General features: G+C 49.4%; 1 protein-coding gene across 5 annotated transcripts in view; it reads left to right on the plus strand.

The window, feature by feature from the left end:
• Positions 1-7,029: 7,029 nt before the first annotated feature.
• Positions 7,030-14,624, plus strand: part of MGMT (O-6-methylguanine-DNA methyltransferase) — a 307,254-nt gene continuing 299,659 nt past the window's right edge. For 4 of the 5 annotated variants that reach the window (XM_087432865.1, XM_004438867.3, XM_087432867.1 and 1 more), the window contains exon 1: positions 7,030-7,145. In XM_087432865.1, coding sequence (XP_087288991.1) covers positions 7,065-7,145 — 81 coding nt within the window. In that variant the 5' untranslated portion in view covers positions 7,030-7,064. Of the gene's footprint in view, positions 7,146-7,302; positions 7,324-14,624 lie in introns of those variants that run through there. The other variant, XM_087432866.1, reaches the window with a different exon arrangement.

Below are 14,624 nucleotides of genomic sequence, written 5' to 3' on the forward strand. Positions count from 1 at the left end.
GATGATGAGCATCAAGTACGTAGTTCAGGGCCTGCCACTTAATAAGCCATCGATCATTTACAGCTATTAATATTATATTAATTTCTATGAGTTCTATCTTTCTAGTGCTTGAGTAATTAACACAAAGAACTGAGGCACACATTTGGCAACGCTTTGCTTGGCCTTGTGTGACCCTGGCCCCTGGCCTCATAAGACATTAACCACAACCTTGCTCAGAACAAGCCTAACATATTCTCTTTAGTTTACAGGAAGCCACAAAGAGAGGAAGAAGGAGATGGCTGAGACATAGAGTCAAAACCAGTTAAAACCGGTTGAAGGCAACATGGCAGTCTGACTTGACCTGACACAGACCCCGAAGCTCATTATATGCTCATTGTAATACATTACCCTGCTACATAACACACCCACTGATACCATGACAGTTTACAACTGCCATGGCAACAGCAGGATATAACCACCCTTGCTCCCCAGAAAAGCCTGCACAGTTCCCCGAATACCTATGAATATTCCTCCCCTTCAATACCTTGACCCCTTATAACAGCTGCTTAATCGCCCCAAGAGCTGAGAAGTTGATTTGCAAACATAGTTCCCACTTGTCTATTCTTTGGCCATTGAATATAAAGCTTGTGCTGTTGAACACTCAGCTTCGGTTTCATTTCAAGTCTACGACACCAACTAGAAAACAATTCTCTGAGGAAGAAAAGGGCTAATTGAGGGTTCAAGGCCCACCGGCCCTGGGTTCTTCCTCGGGTGCCCTCTGACTGTGGGTTCAAGTACCACCGGAGGGAAGCAAAATTGGTAACACTTGGGGTGGGGAGTCCACCTCTAGGAGAGTATCTGGGCTGGCACCAAGTTGTCTCCACCGTCCAGCCTCATGACACAGGTCCCCTTGTCCACCGACTTTGTAGAGGGCTCCACTGCACAGAGTCACATCCATCTGGCACCTACTTAATGGCAGAGCAGAGACCACCTCTACTGCCATGGGGAAGATGGGGCTGCTGGAAGCAGAGCGCCACCCCTCCTGCTGCACCCCACCACCCCAGTCACACACAGCTGGTGATGAATAGCTGTGAAGACTGAAGAGACAGCATGTGAGGATGTAGGACAAAAAAAGCCCTGGCCTGGCACACAGTAGGTGCTCCATCACTGTGAATAGGTCGGGTACAACTTGGTGGCTCTCTACCTCACAGTAATCTTGCCCTTACCTACCACCCTTTCCTTCCCTATCACACCTGTTCTCCTGGCCACAGGGGTGCATGTGACTGGCTGGGATGGTACCTCATTCCCCCAGCCCCTGTGATTGGTTCAGAGTTTGGCCTGGTCACCTGTGCTGGGGCAATCAGAGCCCTTCCCTGGGATTTTTTTTTCAGGGGAAGCTGGAGAGAGAATTTGTTTCAACTCTGGGGAAGCAGAGCTGAAAGGATGTAATGCTGAGGGTCATGCCTGGAGCTGAAGAGGAGAGGAGAGCTAGCCCCAGTCTCTGATGTCCTGGAGCCTTCTTCCTTCACTTCTCTGAGCTGGACCAGCCCACTTGCTAACAAAGGCCCTTTGGGTCTAGCTTCCTCCACTTGCATCAGAAAGAGCCCTGACAACTGGCAAAGGCCACCCCACAATGCCCCTCTTGGGAAGTGACCACACTCAAGCTTCACAACTCCCCTCTCTCCCCCACTTATTCCTGTCCACTGGCTTCCTGGACCAAGGATGGCTTCGTCTCCAGTGGCTGCTGGTGAGACAGATAGAGGGTCCACTCCTAGGACCTCCTCTGTCATTCCTGACTCCCGAGATTAAACTGGGTTATCTACGCTAACAGACAATCGACGATCGGATAGCCACTCGCACCATCCTCAACACCAATTTTGCCGCTTACGTGGTGATCACTCTTCCCATCCTTGCCTCCTGTTATTTTAAATCAATGGCTCAGTGCACTAGGGCTAGACAGAAGTTCCCCTTGGAGGAAACACAACCACTTATCCTTCTTCAGATTCATATTTTGGAGGCTCAGACAGAATCCTTGGTATGGCTGGTTTTCCTGTCTTAATTCTCTTTTGTAGTTTCCCAGGCAGCGGCGAATGGGGACAAATCACGATCTCAGCATCAAAATCGCCATGTCTCTTGCTTTAATTTCCAAGTCACAAAAACCCAGCCACTTCTGGCTCATCCCAGAAGGGCAGAGGAGGTGCGAGACCCTCCTCCTCCTGGCAGCCCAGGTGCACACTCCCCAGCACTTCACACCACTTAAAGGGCTCTGCCCAAACTGCCAACAATGTGTTACAAACAGAGCCTTTCCTGAAAATGGATCAAAAACACTTTGTAATGACTGTAGGAGCTGCTTTCAAAAGGGCCAACATCTAACAAAATCCTGAGTGATCCATGCTCAAATAGCCCAGCACGGGCTGGGAAAACTTCCCCCAAAACCCTCACGTTGGCAGAAGTAGCTCTCTAAGGCAATCTCCCCAAGTACATAGATGTCAGAAGAGCTGAACTTATTAACTTGTTTACATATATTATATACATTCCCTGGATATTCTGTTATAGAAAGTCACCACATTTTGGAAGGCAGAGCTATCTAAGATTTGGGATGATCTTTGTCCCTGTGTGAGGGTGGATCTGGAAGCCCCTCCTTCCTGCCCTTTCTCTTGCCCACTTGTAGATGACACACCTGCTGCAATCGCACCACGACAGCTCCAGCTATGTGGAGAACTAGTGCGGATCAGGGTGTAATTGCAGACAACCGGCACCCACCCCCTGGTCCTGATGGCCCTGTCGGGGGAAGAGGGAGAATCTCCCTCTGCCCTTTCCCTTAAGGTTCTTCTGGCTGGCCAAACAATCAACAAGACAGGTTAGCAGGAGAAAATAATACCAAGTTTAATAACATGTATACATGGGAGAAGCTCAGAAATGAGCAACTCATCCCTCTGCCTAAGCTGCTTTCTTAAGTATTGCAGCTAAAGGCAAAGGAACGTGTTGGGGGTGGGTAGTGGCCTGGGACTTCAGAGGGCAGAAGGACAATTCTTTTCAGGGTCATCTATTGATAATTTGGTCAGGGAGAGATAGAGTTTTTTTTGATAAAAGGGGCTTGGTGCCCCTCCCATTGCAACATCTATTTTACATTATCTTTATAGCCATCATGATAGAAGATCTGTTCCAGGAATGAGCCACCATGCCCGATTCTCTAGGCAGTTAGTGGGGGAGGTCAAATATCCTTATTGTCTTCAGCTCGAAATAATCAGCATACCAGAGTGGTGCTTCCTGGGGCAGCTTGCCCTGAGCACCATCAGCCCCTATCCTCCTCCAGAACGCCTGGGCCCCCCACATCACACGCTGGTTGGCTGTACCACCCAGGTCCAAGGTGCTGACTGTGGCCAGCTCTTGGCTCCAACCCTTACAGGAACACAGGGCCTGAGAAAATCGATTGTGCTAATCAGGAGTGCTCCGCTGGAGATGCTATCCTAGAGGAAAACCATATGTAAAACACTTCGAGTGGCAAGCTCCGTAACATGTTTCTTTTGTTACACGACCCTCGCACGTTTGTCCGGAGTTTGGGGCTTTCAAACCACACAAGGTTTTATGTGATCGTTATAAAATCCCTCCTTTTCCCAAAGGCAGGGTAGTAAGGATTAAGTTTGACTACTGAAGACAGCTTTGTTGTAAATGGTCTCTCATGTCACAAAAGTAGCTTGGAAAAAGAGGCTTATTAAACAAATTTCTTGGGTTGCAAATCATCGGAAGCAATCACATGTCGTGTGTTCGTTTGTGTAACCTGAAATGTATCCATCTGGATGTTTAAAGAAATGAAGCAAATTAACATTGTTCCCAGTGCCCACAAGAAAGCTGGCTGATCTTAAAGGGTATCCAGGGAGGCCTGTGAAGAAGTCAGAGTGAAGTCGAGTATACACCTCCGTGGTTTTCCACCTCTTTTGTAAAAAGTCATTCATGGGAATCTGTGTCCAGCGAAGAAACGGATAGGATTTATTAATTTGAAGATGGGACCCCAAAGGAACCTCACCCATCTAGTCTAACGCTGTCCTCCTACAAACAGAGAAGTCAGGTGGATTGCACAACGAGAGGCTGGTGAGACCACATCCCCAATCTCCTGACCCTGTGTTCCTTACACACCAGGCCATCCCCCCGATGTGGAGCTATTCTTGTGTTGCTTTATCAACAGGAAGTGCATGTAGGTGAGGATGCAGGTATAACGGCACAAGGGAATAAGGCATAGGGAACTTTTGAGAAAAGGATCTGAGTTTTTGAAAATTATCAACAAGAAGGGAAGAACTTACCAACAGGTGAAGGGAGTGCAGATTTTAGTTCTGCTCACTGAAGAGTTCGAGACGTCACATTCTAGAGTCTTAGTCTGTGGTAGAGCCAGTCTGTGGGCAGGGGTGGTAGCCTCCACCCTGTCTCCTTTGGCTCCCAGACCCCTACTTGGCTCCTGACCCTGGAGATCCTTGTGAGAGGTCTCCTTCACGCTGCTGCTGCTGAGGTTTTCTGAGCAACCTTTTATTAATGACGTTAACATGTTAGGTCATGCAAGTCAGCTGCAGCTCCCAGCAAGGGTGACTGAGTCCTGCCAGCTCAGGTTGTGCATCCCCCCAGATGCCACACTCTCCTCTCTCTTGCCCACCCTCCCCAAGGCCACATAACCCACCTAAAGGGCCACTGGATCACCACGCCAGCCTTTCTTTCCTGGGTTGGGAACCAGAGAGGCTACCACTAGCTGTCTCTTTTTATTAATACTTTAGGAATTCATATTAAAATACTATTCACATAAAAAGAGAAGTAGGATTTATGGGTTAATTGTAAAACTACATCACAATACACTTGTTAGGATACTCGTAGGCATCCTGATTCAATTTTGGTGTTATTTTCCTTTTCAGTTCTGTTGGGATCCCAGTTCTGATTGGGTCCTGGTAGTAATAGATGATAAGAGGACACATGTAATGTTGTTGTTGATGTTTATTACCCCTATGTGCATGCCTCACATACAGTAGATTATTATAAAAATCTTTTACAGATGAGGACATTGAGGATCACAGTAGTTGATAAGTTTCCTCAAGTTTCACAGTGAGCTAACAGAAAAGACCAGAACAAATAGCAAAGGGGTTTCATTTCTCCTTCCATCTTAGCTTAAATGCTTATGGCTGTCTGGAGCAGTGTTGAGAAGGATTCTGAGGCTGTGTCCAGGCTCAGCAGAGAAAAAGTACCTTGATTTGATCACCACTGTGTACCCAGGGCCTAGTTCATTTTCCACGAGCAGCTATTTCAAACAGGTCTCAGCCAAGATGTGGCCCCGGCAGGGCTCTCGAGAGGATCCATGATGCGGCCTATAGAGAGTCACCGGGGCCCATCATAAAGCAAACGTTTTATGTTCAGGTTTTCTGAACAAACTTTTATTAATGATGTTAATATATTGGGTCATGCAAGTCACAAATACCAAGGTAAGAATTTTGGCCCAATCCCAGTAGAAGAGTTATACTCACTGGGAAGGTGATGATTTCTTTCCCATTAAGAAAACAGAACCTAGGAGGCCCATAGCATGGTGGTTTAGAACATGTAGGCCTGAGACGGGACCCCTGAAATTACCAATGGGTGTGCGACCTCCCTTAAGCTTTGGGGGCTACTACTCCCCAGGGGCATGATGGCTATCAAGTTGGATACAATGTGTCTGTATTGTTTCCTGGGGCTGCCATAAAAAGTACCACAAACTGGGTGGCTTGAAATAACACACACTTATCGTCTCACATTTCTGTAGGCCAGAAGTCTGAAATCAAGGTGTCCACAGGGCCGGGCTCCCTCCGAAGGCCCTAGGGAAGGATGTGTTCTGTGCCTCTCTCCCAGCTTCTGGTAGTCCCAGGTGTTCCTTGGCTTGTAGATGCATCATTCCCACCCTCCATCTTCACACGCAGTTCTCCCTGGGTCTCTGTCTTCACATGGCCTTCTGCTTATACGGACACTAGCCGCGGCGGATTAGGGGATTAGGGGCTCACCCTAATGACCTCATTTTAACTTGTTACCTCTGTAAAGACCCTATCTTCAAATAAGGTCACATTCTGAGGGTTAAGAGTCCAACACATCTTTTTTGGGGAACACAATTCAACCCTAATAATGTCCACACAACACCAACCAGAGCCTGGCACCCATGTGCTCACTGAATAGTAACTGAGACTGGCCTGGCTGCCAGGGCCCAGGAACCTGGGTGTGTCTAGCTCACGGTGACCTGGCAGCATCGGAGGGGCCCTGGTCAGCCACCAACTGCCCCAGGCACTAGACGCTGACCCCAGGTCCCTTTGCTCGCATGGAATCCGATTGGTGCCCGCTGAGTCCCCCAGGCTCCTGCCCCCTGGGAGCGGCACCAGGGGGACTGCACGTGCTTCGGGAGCGCAGCACCCAGAGCGGGAACCAGCCACACCGTACTGGGTGCAGCCGGCGCCCAGCCACAAGACCGGCCCGCGCCTCCACACCTCTCCTGGTACGCGGCAGGCGGTACACACGAAGGGGTTCGGGGCTGACATCTGGTAAACTGAGGCACGAAGACCGAGAGGCGGAGGCAGGGAGGGCGCGGCTGGAAGGGCCTGCAGAGCCAGCAACGCGGGGCCAGGACGGTGAGGACCCAGCCAGGCGGTCAGCGGTGCAGAGACACCCCGGCCTGGAGGCGCGGGACAGCCAACGAGGCTGCGCAGAGCAAGGTCGCCCCGGCGCCGCCGCACTGGGCATGCTCCGCCCCGGCGAGCGCTCGCGGGCGGGGAGAGGGCGCCCGAGCTCGGCCCCGCTCCCGCTGCACCCTAGGCCCCGCCTCCGCGTCTCGGTACCGCTTCCTGCCCGCCCAAGCCCCGCCCCATTCTGAGTCCCGCCCCCGTGCCCCTCGGCTCCGCGCGCCTCGGCCGCGCTTCCGTCACATCCAGGCCCCGCCCCACTCTGGGCCCCGCCCCGGCGCTCCGGCCCCGCTACTCCTAAGTCTAGGCCCCTCCCCCAGCCCACGGTCCCGCCCCCAGCCCTCGGCCCCGCCCCCGCACGTCGCGGCCCCGCTTCCCGCGCGCCCCGGCCCCGCCCCCCGCGCCCCGGACATGCCCGGGCATCTCGCGCTCCCCCAGCGCGTTGCGTCCCTGCGCTCGCAGCTGCTAGCGGTCTGCGCCTTGGGCGACGCGGTGAGTGTCTGGGTTGCGTCCCTCCCGCCAGAGCTCGGAGCTCTCCCTGGGGAGAGCGGGCATCTGCGGCCCGTGGGGCAGTCTGCCCCGAGTGGTCCTCTGGCGCCCTTCTCTCGCCGTCGGGGTGAGGTGCCTCCCTGATCCCCACCCACCTCACACGGGCCCCAGGTGTGCCCAGGTATGCCTACATGTGCCCAGGTGTGCCCACATGTGCCAGCCAACCCCCTGGGCTTGGGGATCTTGGACCAAGTTCCTCTGCCGTGACAGTGGCCTGGCTTGGGGGTTGTCGCCACCCTCTTAACACCTCCAGTTGGCTGACACCTTCGACGCTTTCCCTGCCCACCTGCTGCCTTGCACTGCTGACCACCAGCAAGGGGGCCGCCTCTCTGCCTTCTTTCCCAGGAAGCTTCCAGAAGCCACTACTCCGGCCCTTCCTTGCGCAAACCCTTAGCATACTCCTTGTGCAGAATTCCACATTTCCTTCTTGTTTGAGACAGCGAGAGGAGGGCCAGGTTCTGGGGTCCTCATTATCATGGCTGTGTTTGTGCCCTTTATGCCCAGATTGCATCCGTAAACACTTAAACAGGTGGAGTTTGAGACGGTTTACGCCGGCACCGTAGTTCCCCAGCCGGTGGAGTACCCAGAGCAGTTCTAACTGCTTGCTGTTCCTCTCTCCCTGGGTTCATCATGTCCTGAAATCTCCAATGGATTTCCCTCTCAACGCCTCAGCTCAGTAGCCGGCTTTCTGTCCTGGAAGCCCGTTTTGTATTTGTGAGCACAGCTTTTGCTTGGTTGGGTGGACAGTCATCAGATGAGGTCCAGAGAGGGGTCCCCACAGATGTTGTCAGGCCATGGAGCTGTTGAACATAAAGAGCTGAGAAGTGCCCTGATTCTTTAAATATGAACCTGTAGAATATCTCAGTTGGGCCTTCCTAGTCATCTCCCCAGATGATTAGGAGATGGTTTTGTGGTTTTCATGAGTCCCTCCGTGGAGTCTGCTCAGGGAGGTGAAAAAGACACAAAAAAAGAAAGCTTCGCACATTATGGTGGTAAACCAATTTTCAGGAAACGGTGTCAGAGCCCCCTCTCCACTCCCCCACCTCCACCCACCCCCCAGCTGGTAGTCAATATTATGTTAACTCAGACCCTTATCCTTAAGGCCATTCACACCAAGTCCACACTTGCCAAGGTCCAGAGTCTGCAACTAGCAAAGGGGGCTGGCCTTGCCCTGGCACGTGTTTCATTTCTCTTGGGTTCTTGTCTGGAATTAGAATTTGAATAGTAGAGTGGTGTCTGTTACAGTCTGGGGGCTGCATGATGAACCAGGCCTCAAGTATAGAGCTCTACTAAGGTAGTTTTCTATGAATATTCTTTTCATTAAAACAAAGCTGTATCACAAGAGCTAGATTTAACTAATCTTATTAGACACTGCTTTAAAAAGGCTTCACTGTTGGAGAGCAAGTTTTAAAGAAATAAAGCACTAGGCACAGACACACTGGTTAACATCTCACTGTTGTTCAGCTGTTAAGATTCTTGGACCATTCTTTTCCTCTCTCTTTTGGTCTTGCTTGGGTATCAGTTGAGCCTCACCTGGGCCTTTTCTTCCACTCAGGCCTTCTGTCCTCACGGGTTCCTTCACAGCTGTCTCAATCGGGGCCTTGTCTGTCCCTCACACAGGGATGGAGGGGAAGGGAGGCCTGAGGAAGACCATGACTTCCCTGGCATTTCCTCGGGGTTTCTGCTCCAGTCTCTTCCTTTCTCAGGAACCCAAGACAGTTTACTCTTCTCAGTATTTTTTAATAAACTTAGTAAATTGTCTTTATTTTTCTCATTTTGCAGAGAACGTTTAGAAGCCACTGATTCAAACCAGACGACTGTTTCATTCCAACTCCCTTTTTTGGGCATCAGTGCCCTTTTCAGTTTATAATATATTCTCCTTGTAGGAAAAAATGGAAGCAAAACAGTATTTTCTGAATCCTCTTTGCCTGTGGTCATATGTTAGCATTGTCAGATTTGTTTTCACACCTCGCTCCGACCCGGCCTAAGCCCCTTACCCCAACGTAAAGTTCCTCTTCTAGATCCACTTTCCCTGAGGGTTCTGACATCCTCTTGTGTCTCTGGGGACTCAGGTGTGGATGTTGGCTCCCGGTCTCTGAAAGGCCCTCGGCTCACTTGGCTGCTGTCTCTGTCCTCCCTGACCCTCTGTTTCCTGGGATGGGTAGCCTCTGATACAGGTACTTTCTGAAAGAGCTTGGGTCTTATCACAGAATATTATTTAAACAAAACCTGAAGATTTAAAAATCAGAGACAGGTAAACTATAACATTACTATTGGGTGAGAGGGGGTTCCATACCATCCTTTCATATACGCTCATGATACATGAACCAAGCCAATGCCCCATTCTTGGTTTGAAAGTGTGTGGTTTATCTGGGTGGGGAGGGAGGTTTGAGCTGTGCAGGAGGGCTAGTTTCCCCTTGGTTGACATGATCAGTTTTCCCATTCTGTTAGCCTTGGAGGCCTGTCTTGGGCATAGGTAGATGAAAGTTTGGGATCTGGTGTTGTGGACAAAATGCTGCAAGATGTGTGTTCTTGTGGCATTTGGGTAACTGCTGCCTATCTGCTGGTCCATGGAAAGAAATAGTCTAGTTTTCTTTTGACTTAAAAAAATTAGTAAAGAGCTTATATGGGAGGGCTGCAGGCTTTGGGGAAAACCATATCATTAATATATGGAGTATAGTGAATGATTTACTCTTTTATATAGCTGTTAAAATGAATTGTCTAAGAAGAGGAATAAATCGTTTTTGTGACCTTTTGTAACCCTTGAAGGAATCAGAGTGGTTTTGGCTGATGTAGCTCACATGTAAATTGGTCACAGACAGTGTCTTGCCAAAGAGCTTGGAACCCCTGGTGGTTAAACCAGTCTGTGACAGTCACCCCCGCTGATGTCTGTCCCAGCTAAGTAACTAAGTAAATAGACTGCCCCAGGGGCCACTGACACAGCAGTGACATCCTTGGCCACGTGTTGAATGTCGAGCTTGTCCTTGATACCGTTGTCTTCAGGCTTAGCCGAAGAGTAGGGGGTGTCCAGGGAGGCAGGCTGGCCTCATGTCCCTTCCTCCCACCTGGAGGTAACTAATTTGGCCTGTGATACAGCTGTGGTAAAACTAGTTAAAAATTCTACGAAAACATGGCTTTTGAGTTTCTCCTGGTTGTTGAATTTGTTGTCGTGTGTGTATGTGTGTAACCATGAAAGGAATTGTGAGAGAGCTGTAAATGCCTAGTATGTTCACCCTACTACTTGGAAAATTTTCTTGTTAGAATAATTTCCTACCCATAACACTTGTGAAGTCAGCAGAGTATCCAACCCAAGCTCTATTGCCCGTTCCCAGAAGTCTGGGGGTGAAACTGAATGTGCAGCCCACCAATGGCACGACTAGTAAAAGCAGGCGCTTGTTAAATCTGTTTGTTTTTATTATAGACATCGATCTGCCAGTCGCAGTAATGCATTTATGGACATTTTTCTGCAAGCACAGCGCTGGTGGCAGTTCTTACTGACAAATTGAGTCATATGGATAGTAGTTTAGAAAACTCTTACCTTATTGACAGATTGGGCAATTCCAGCACTGGGTATTCAGAGGTATCTAGAAGGGTGAAGAGAGGGAATTGAATCTCAGGGCAAAATATAGGATGGGACATTTAAATGTTGAAATTTAATAAGTAACTGTTATAAACTTTTAGCTCATTTGTTTTTAAACTTTTAGCTACCTCTTACTCCCCAATCAAAAGGACTAAAAGTAGGGGCCAAGGTGTCCCTTTCAGATTTTGAGCCTCTGGTTGTGTCATTAGTAAGAGCCACCACTGGAATGCAGGACCTGTCACTCCCCTTGAAGCGGAATATTCATGAGCAGTGGTGGAACAGCATTTCTCAAAAGGTGGTCTGAGCCCTGCTAGTGTCAGAATTACCGAGGTTACTGGTTAAAAAGGCAGATTACAGGGCCCCTTGCCAGACCTATCGGATCAGAACCTGGGGACCTGTGTCTTTCCAAGCTCCTCAGGGGATTCTGGAGGACCCCAGTGTTTGAGCATCTCTATGGAAGTCTTTAGGATTGGCGGAGAAGTAGTGCCTTCCAGCCCAGACAGACTCCCGAGCTCCCATTCCAGATGGATCCATTTGCAGCCAGCACCGTTCTAAGTTGCCTGTGAGAATGGATCTGTGTATGGTTTTGTAACTCCTCAGAGACATCTGAATCTCTTCAAATTGCAAACCCAACATGTTATCATAGCATTACAGTTTTCGGTCTTGTGGTTATAACAAAAGATGCAGATGTTACTAAAACTTTGGCATTAGTTTACAAACAAATGTTAAGCATGGACAGCCCTATTATATTTCACTCCTATCTTTCCTTTTGAAGGGCTGGTATTGCTTTTCTCCCCTCTGGGTAGAAGCATTTTCATGGTCTCAGGTGAGAGTTAACTTTCAAAAACGCAACCAAATACATTTTTGTGGAACTGAATCAAGTTTTTATTTAGAAAGTGCCAGAGTGGTGTAGGGGAGAACAATGGGAGGGATTCTGGTGATGGCGTTTACTAGCTGGGTGACTGGGCAACTGTTAACCCCACAGCTGCCTCCTCATCTGTCAGATGATGATCACACATATTCTGTCTACCTGGATGAGTGTAAGCACATGAAATAATAAATGAGTATTTTGTGAAGTATGAAGCACTGCCTGGATAGAAATCTTAATTTGGAATTACAGTCTCACAGAAGGATGAGACTGGAAAAAAGGTGAGGAACAAACCAGACTCTTTGTTTCCCTCCAGTCCAGTTAGCATCCTTATTTTCTCCTCCATCCAGTCAACATCCTTGTCTCCCTCCAGTCCAATCAGCATCCTTGTTTCTCTCTAGTCCAGTCAGCATCCTTGTTTCCCTCCAGTCCAATCAGCATCCTTGTTTCCCTCCTGTCTGATCAGCATCCTTGTTTCCCTCTAGTCCAATCAGCATCCTTGTTTCTCTCCAGTCCAGTCAGCATTCTAGTGTTCCCTCAGTCCAATCAGCATCCTTGTTTTACAGATTTACACATAACCCAAGCCATCATTTGGGGTGGTATACACAGGGTTAAGAGTGCAGTCCCTGGGAACAAGATTGCTTCAATTTGGACCTGGCTTCACTAGTTACTATCTATGACCTTGCGTAAAGTAACTTAACTTTTCTGAGCTGATTTCTCCAAAAACGGAAAATGACACTATCATTCACAAGGCTGTTGTGGGCAGTTGGGAGAAATCACATTTGGGGATCTTACCAGGCCCGGCACATGTGAGCCCTGAACAGTCATAATAGTTGACGTGTGTTAGCTCAGTCATAAAACTGTTTTTAGTAGAGGCAGGACTAGAGGTGGGGTGTTGGCTGTAGCACCCACCTCTCATGTGTCTGTGATTCCATATGCTCATGGACCTTTGTTTGGTCTGGAGCGTGATGACGCTCAGTGCTGACTGCTAGGTTTCTAAACGGTCTTTTGTCTCTAAGGAGGTGATTTACTCTGCTGCCTGTTTCTCTTTTTTTTTTTTTTTTTTTACAGTGGACAGTATTGAGAGCTGCTGAAGTGGCTGCCTTCAAGGTGCTTCCCGCCCAGGTGGCAGTGTTCTGAGTGTTCATGTCCATGGCAAGCTTGTGCCCTGTGGGCCTCGAGCGGGCAACTGGCTTAGCGTGTGTGTTCCCAGTGGGCACTGCCAGTCTCTAGCAGCCTGAGTTACTGCCTCTGGGAGGCTTGATATTAATCCTCTGTTAAATTTAAAGGACTTCCCGAAGGACCAGACATAGAATCTGACAGTATGGCAGTGGCCAGGAACCAGCAGTGACACCAGCATATAACAATGTTTTCCCCTGTGTGACTGCTTGTAGCAGTAGTGAGGGGTAACATGGTCCATTAGGTAAGCTTTGTCAAAAATAGAAAATCTACAATAATTTATGTGTGTTTGGAACTGGGCCTTATTTTTAGATGTCTCTTTACCCTCATATCACGGTTGAGCCTGGGAGAGTTGCTCAAATTCCAGAAGATCCTGGTCAGTGTGATAATGATATTGCTGATGATAACGTTTATTGAAGGCTTACTGTGCTGGTTGCTTTACATAGCCTGACGTATCACATCCTCATTGTCACCAGTGATGTTGGCACTGTAAGCGTCTTTGTTTTGCATGTGAGGAAGCTGGCTCTGGCAGAGTTTGAGTGACTTGCACAAGGCACCCAGGGATGGGAGTAGAGTTCTGTTTTCAGCTCAGGTTTATTGTGACCTAGCGCAGGCTCTTCACTACTCACTGTGCCGTGCTGCCTTGGCAGTGGTGAAGCAGAGAAACTGTTGGAAGTCCTTTTGGGGGCAAGATGTGGCATAAATACCTACCTGTGTGTTCAGTTACATTATGTGAGCACCAGTGTGGCCCAGCATTATCCTTGGCATCGTGGGAAAACCAGTACACTGAGTCCATCCCTGCTTGAAGGTGCTGCTGACCCCTCCTAGTATACAAACCACTCTAGTAGAGGGCTGAACGCAGTGAGGATGTGGTGACAGTGAGACTGTACCTGTGTACGCACTGCATTTATTGAAGGTGTTCCTGTATACCCCATGCCTCGTCTGAGAGTGGTGGGACCAGTGGGGTGGGTACCAGAGGAAGGAGGGGGAGCATCCCGAGTACAGGCCATGTTCTGGGACCTCAGCCACACTCCTTACTATGTCCCTGCGGGCCCTGCGGGCCAGGGACCTGGTCCGGCTGCAGTAGTAAGGGTGGGTGAAGCATTTGTACAGAGGCTGGTGTTTCTCCAGGTGGCCTGAGGGGCGGGGTGTTCTGGGCAGAGCATTGGGAACGGGGCCTCGAGGATGCGGTTGGGGACCTGTCAGCAGTTCAGTTGGAGTAGAGGTGGGTTATGGACCCAGGAAGGATGCCTGAAAGTTAGGGCGTGGCTAGGCCTGGAGACCCCAAATGCTGGACTAAGGAAGGGGGCTTTTCTCTCTGAGCTGGTGGCGTTTTGGAGCTTTGTGAGTGGGGACCCTGAGTCATGAGTGCTTCTGATAGAAACTCCTTCAGCTGGTGTGTGGACTAGGTGGGAGAGAAGAGGAAGGAAGGAGGAGAGAAGGGTTGGTGACAGCAGGCGGTCTCTGAGGTGTGAGCAGTCACACATGGGAAAATACTGTCACACGCAGTGTGTCAAGTGCAGTGAGGGGACAGTCTCTGCGATGCTGCCGGGGTCAGTCCTGCAGGCCTTTCACATGGAGAGTGTGCGGGTGAGAGGAGAATGCAGCTATGGAAGATGACTAAGTTTAGAAGCGTTTTTCTTACTGAGTAAAGGAAAAACTGTTTGGTATATATACTTTTTATTCACATAAAAACAATCCTCAGGGAAGTCAGAGAAATGTCTGGCTTTGGAAGGGTAAATAACCCCTTTCTGCCTTGCGTGGCATTTGGGTTCTGAAGCAGGGTGATTGCCTT

The sequence above is a fragment of the Ceratotherium simum genome, chromosome 6 (assembly GCF_057802395.1).
Source record: "Ceratotherium simum simum isolate JZ-2026a chromosome 6, ASM5780239v1, whole genome shotgun sequence".
NCBI classification, from domain to species: Eukaryota; Metazoa; Chordata; class Mammalia; order Perissodactyla; family Rhinocerotidae; genus Ceratotherium; species Ceratotherium simum.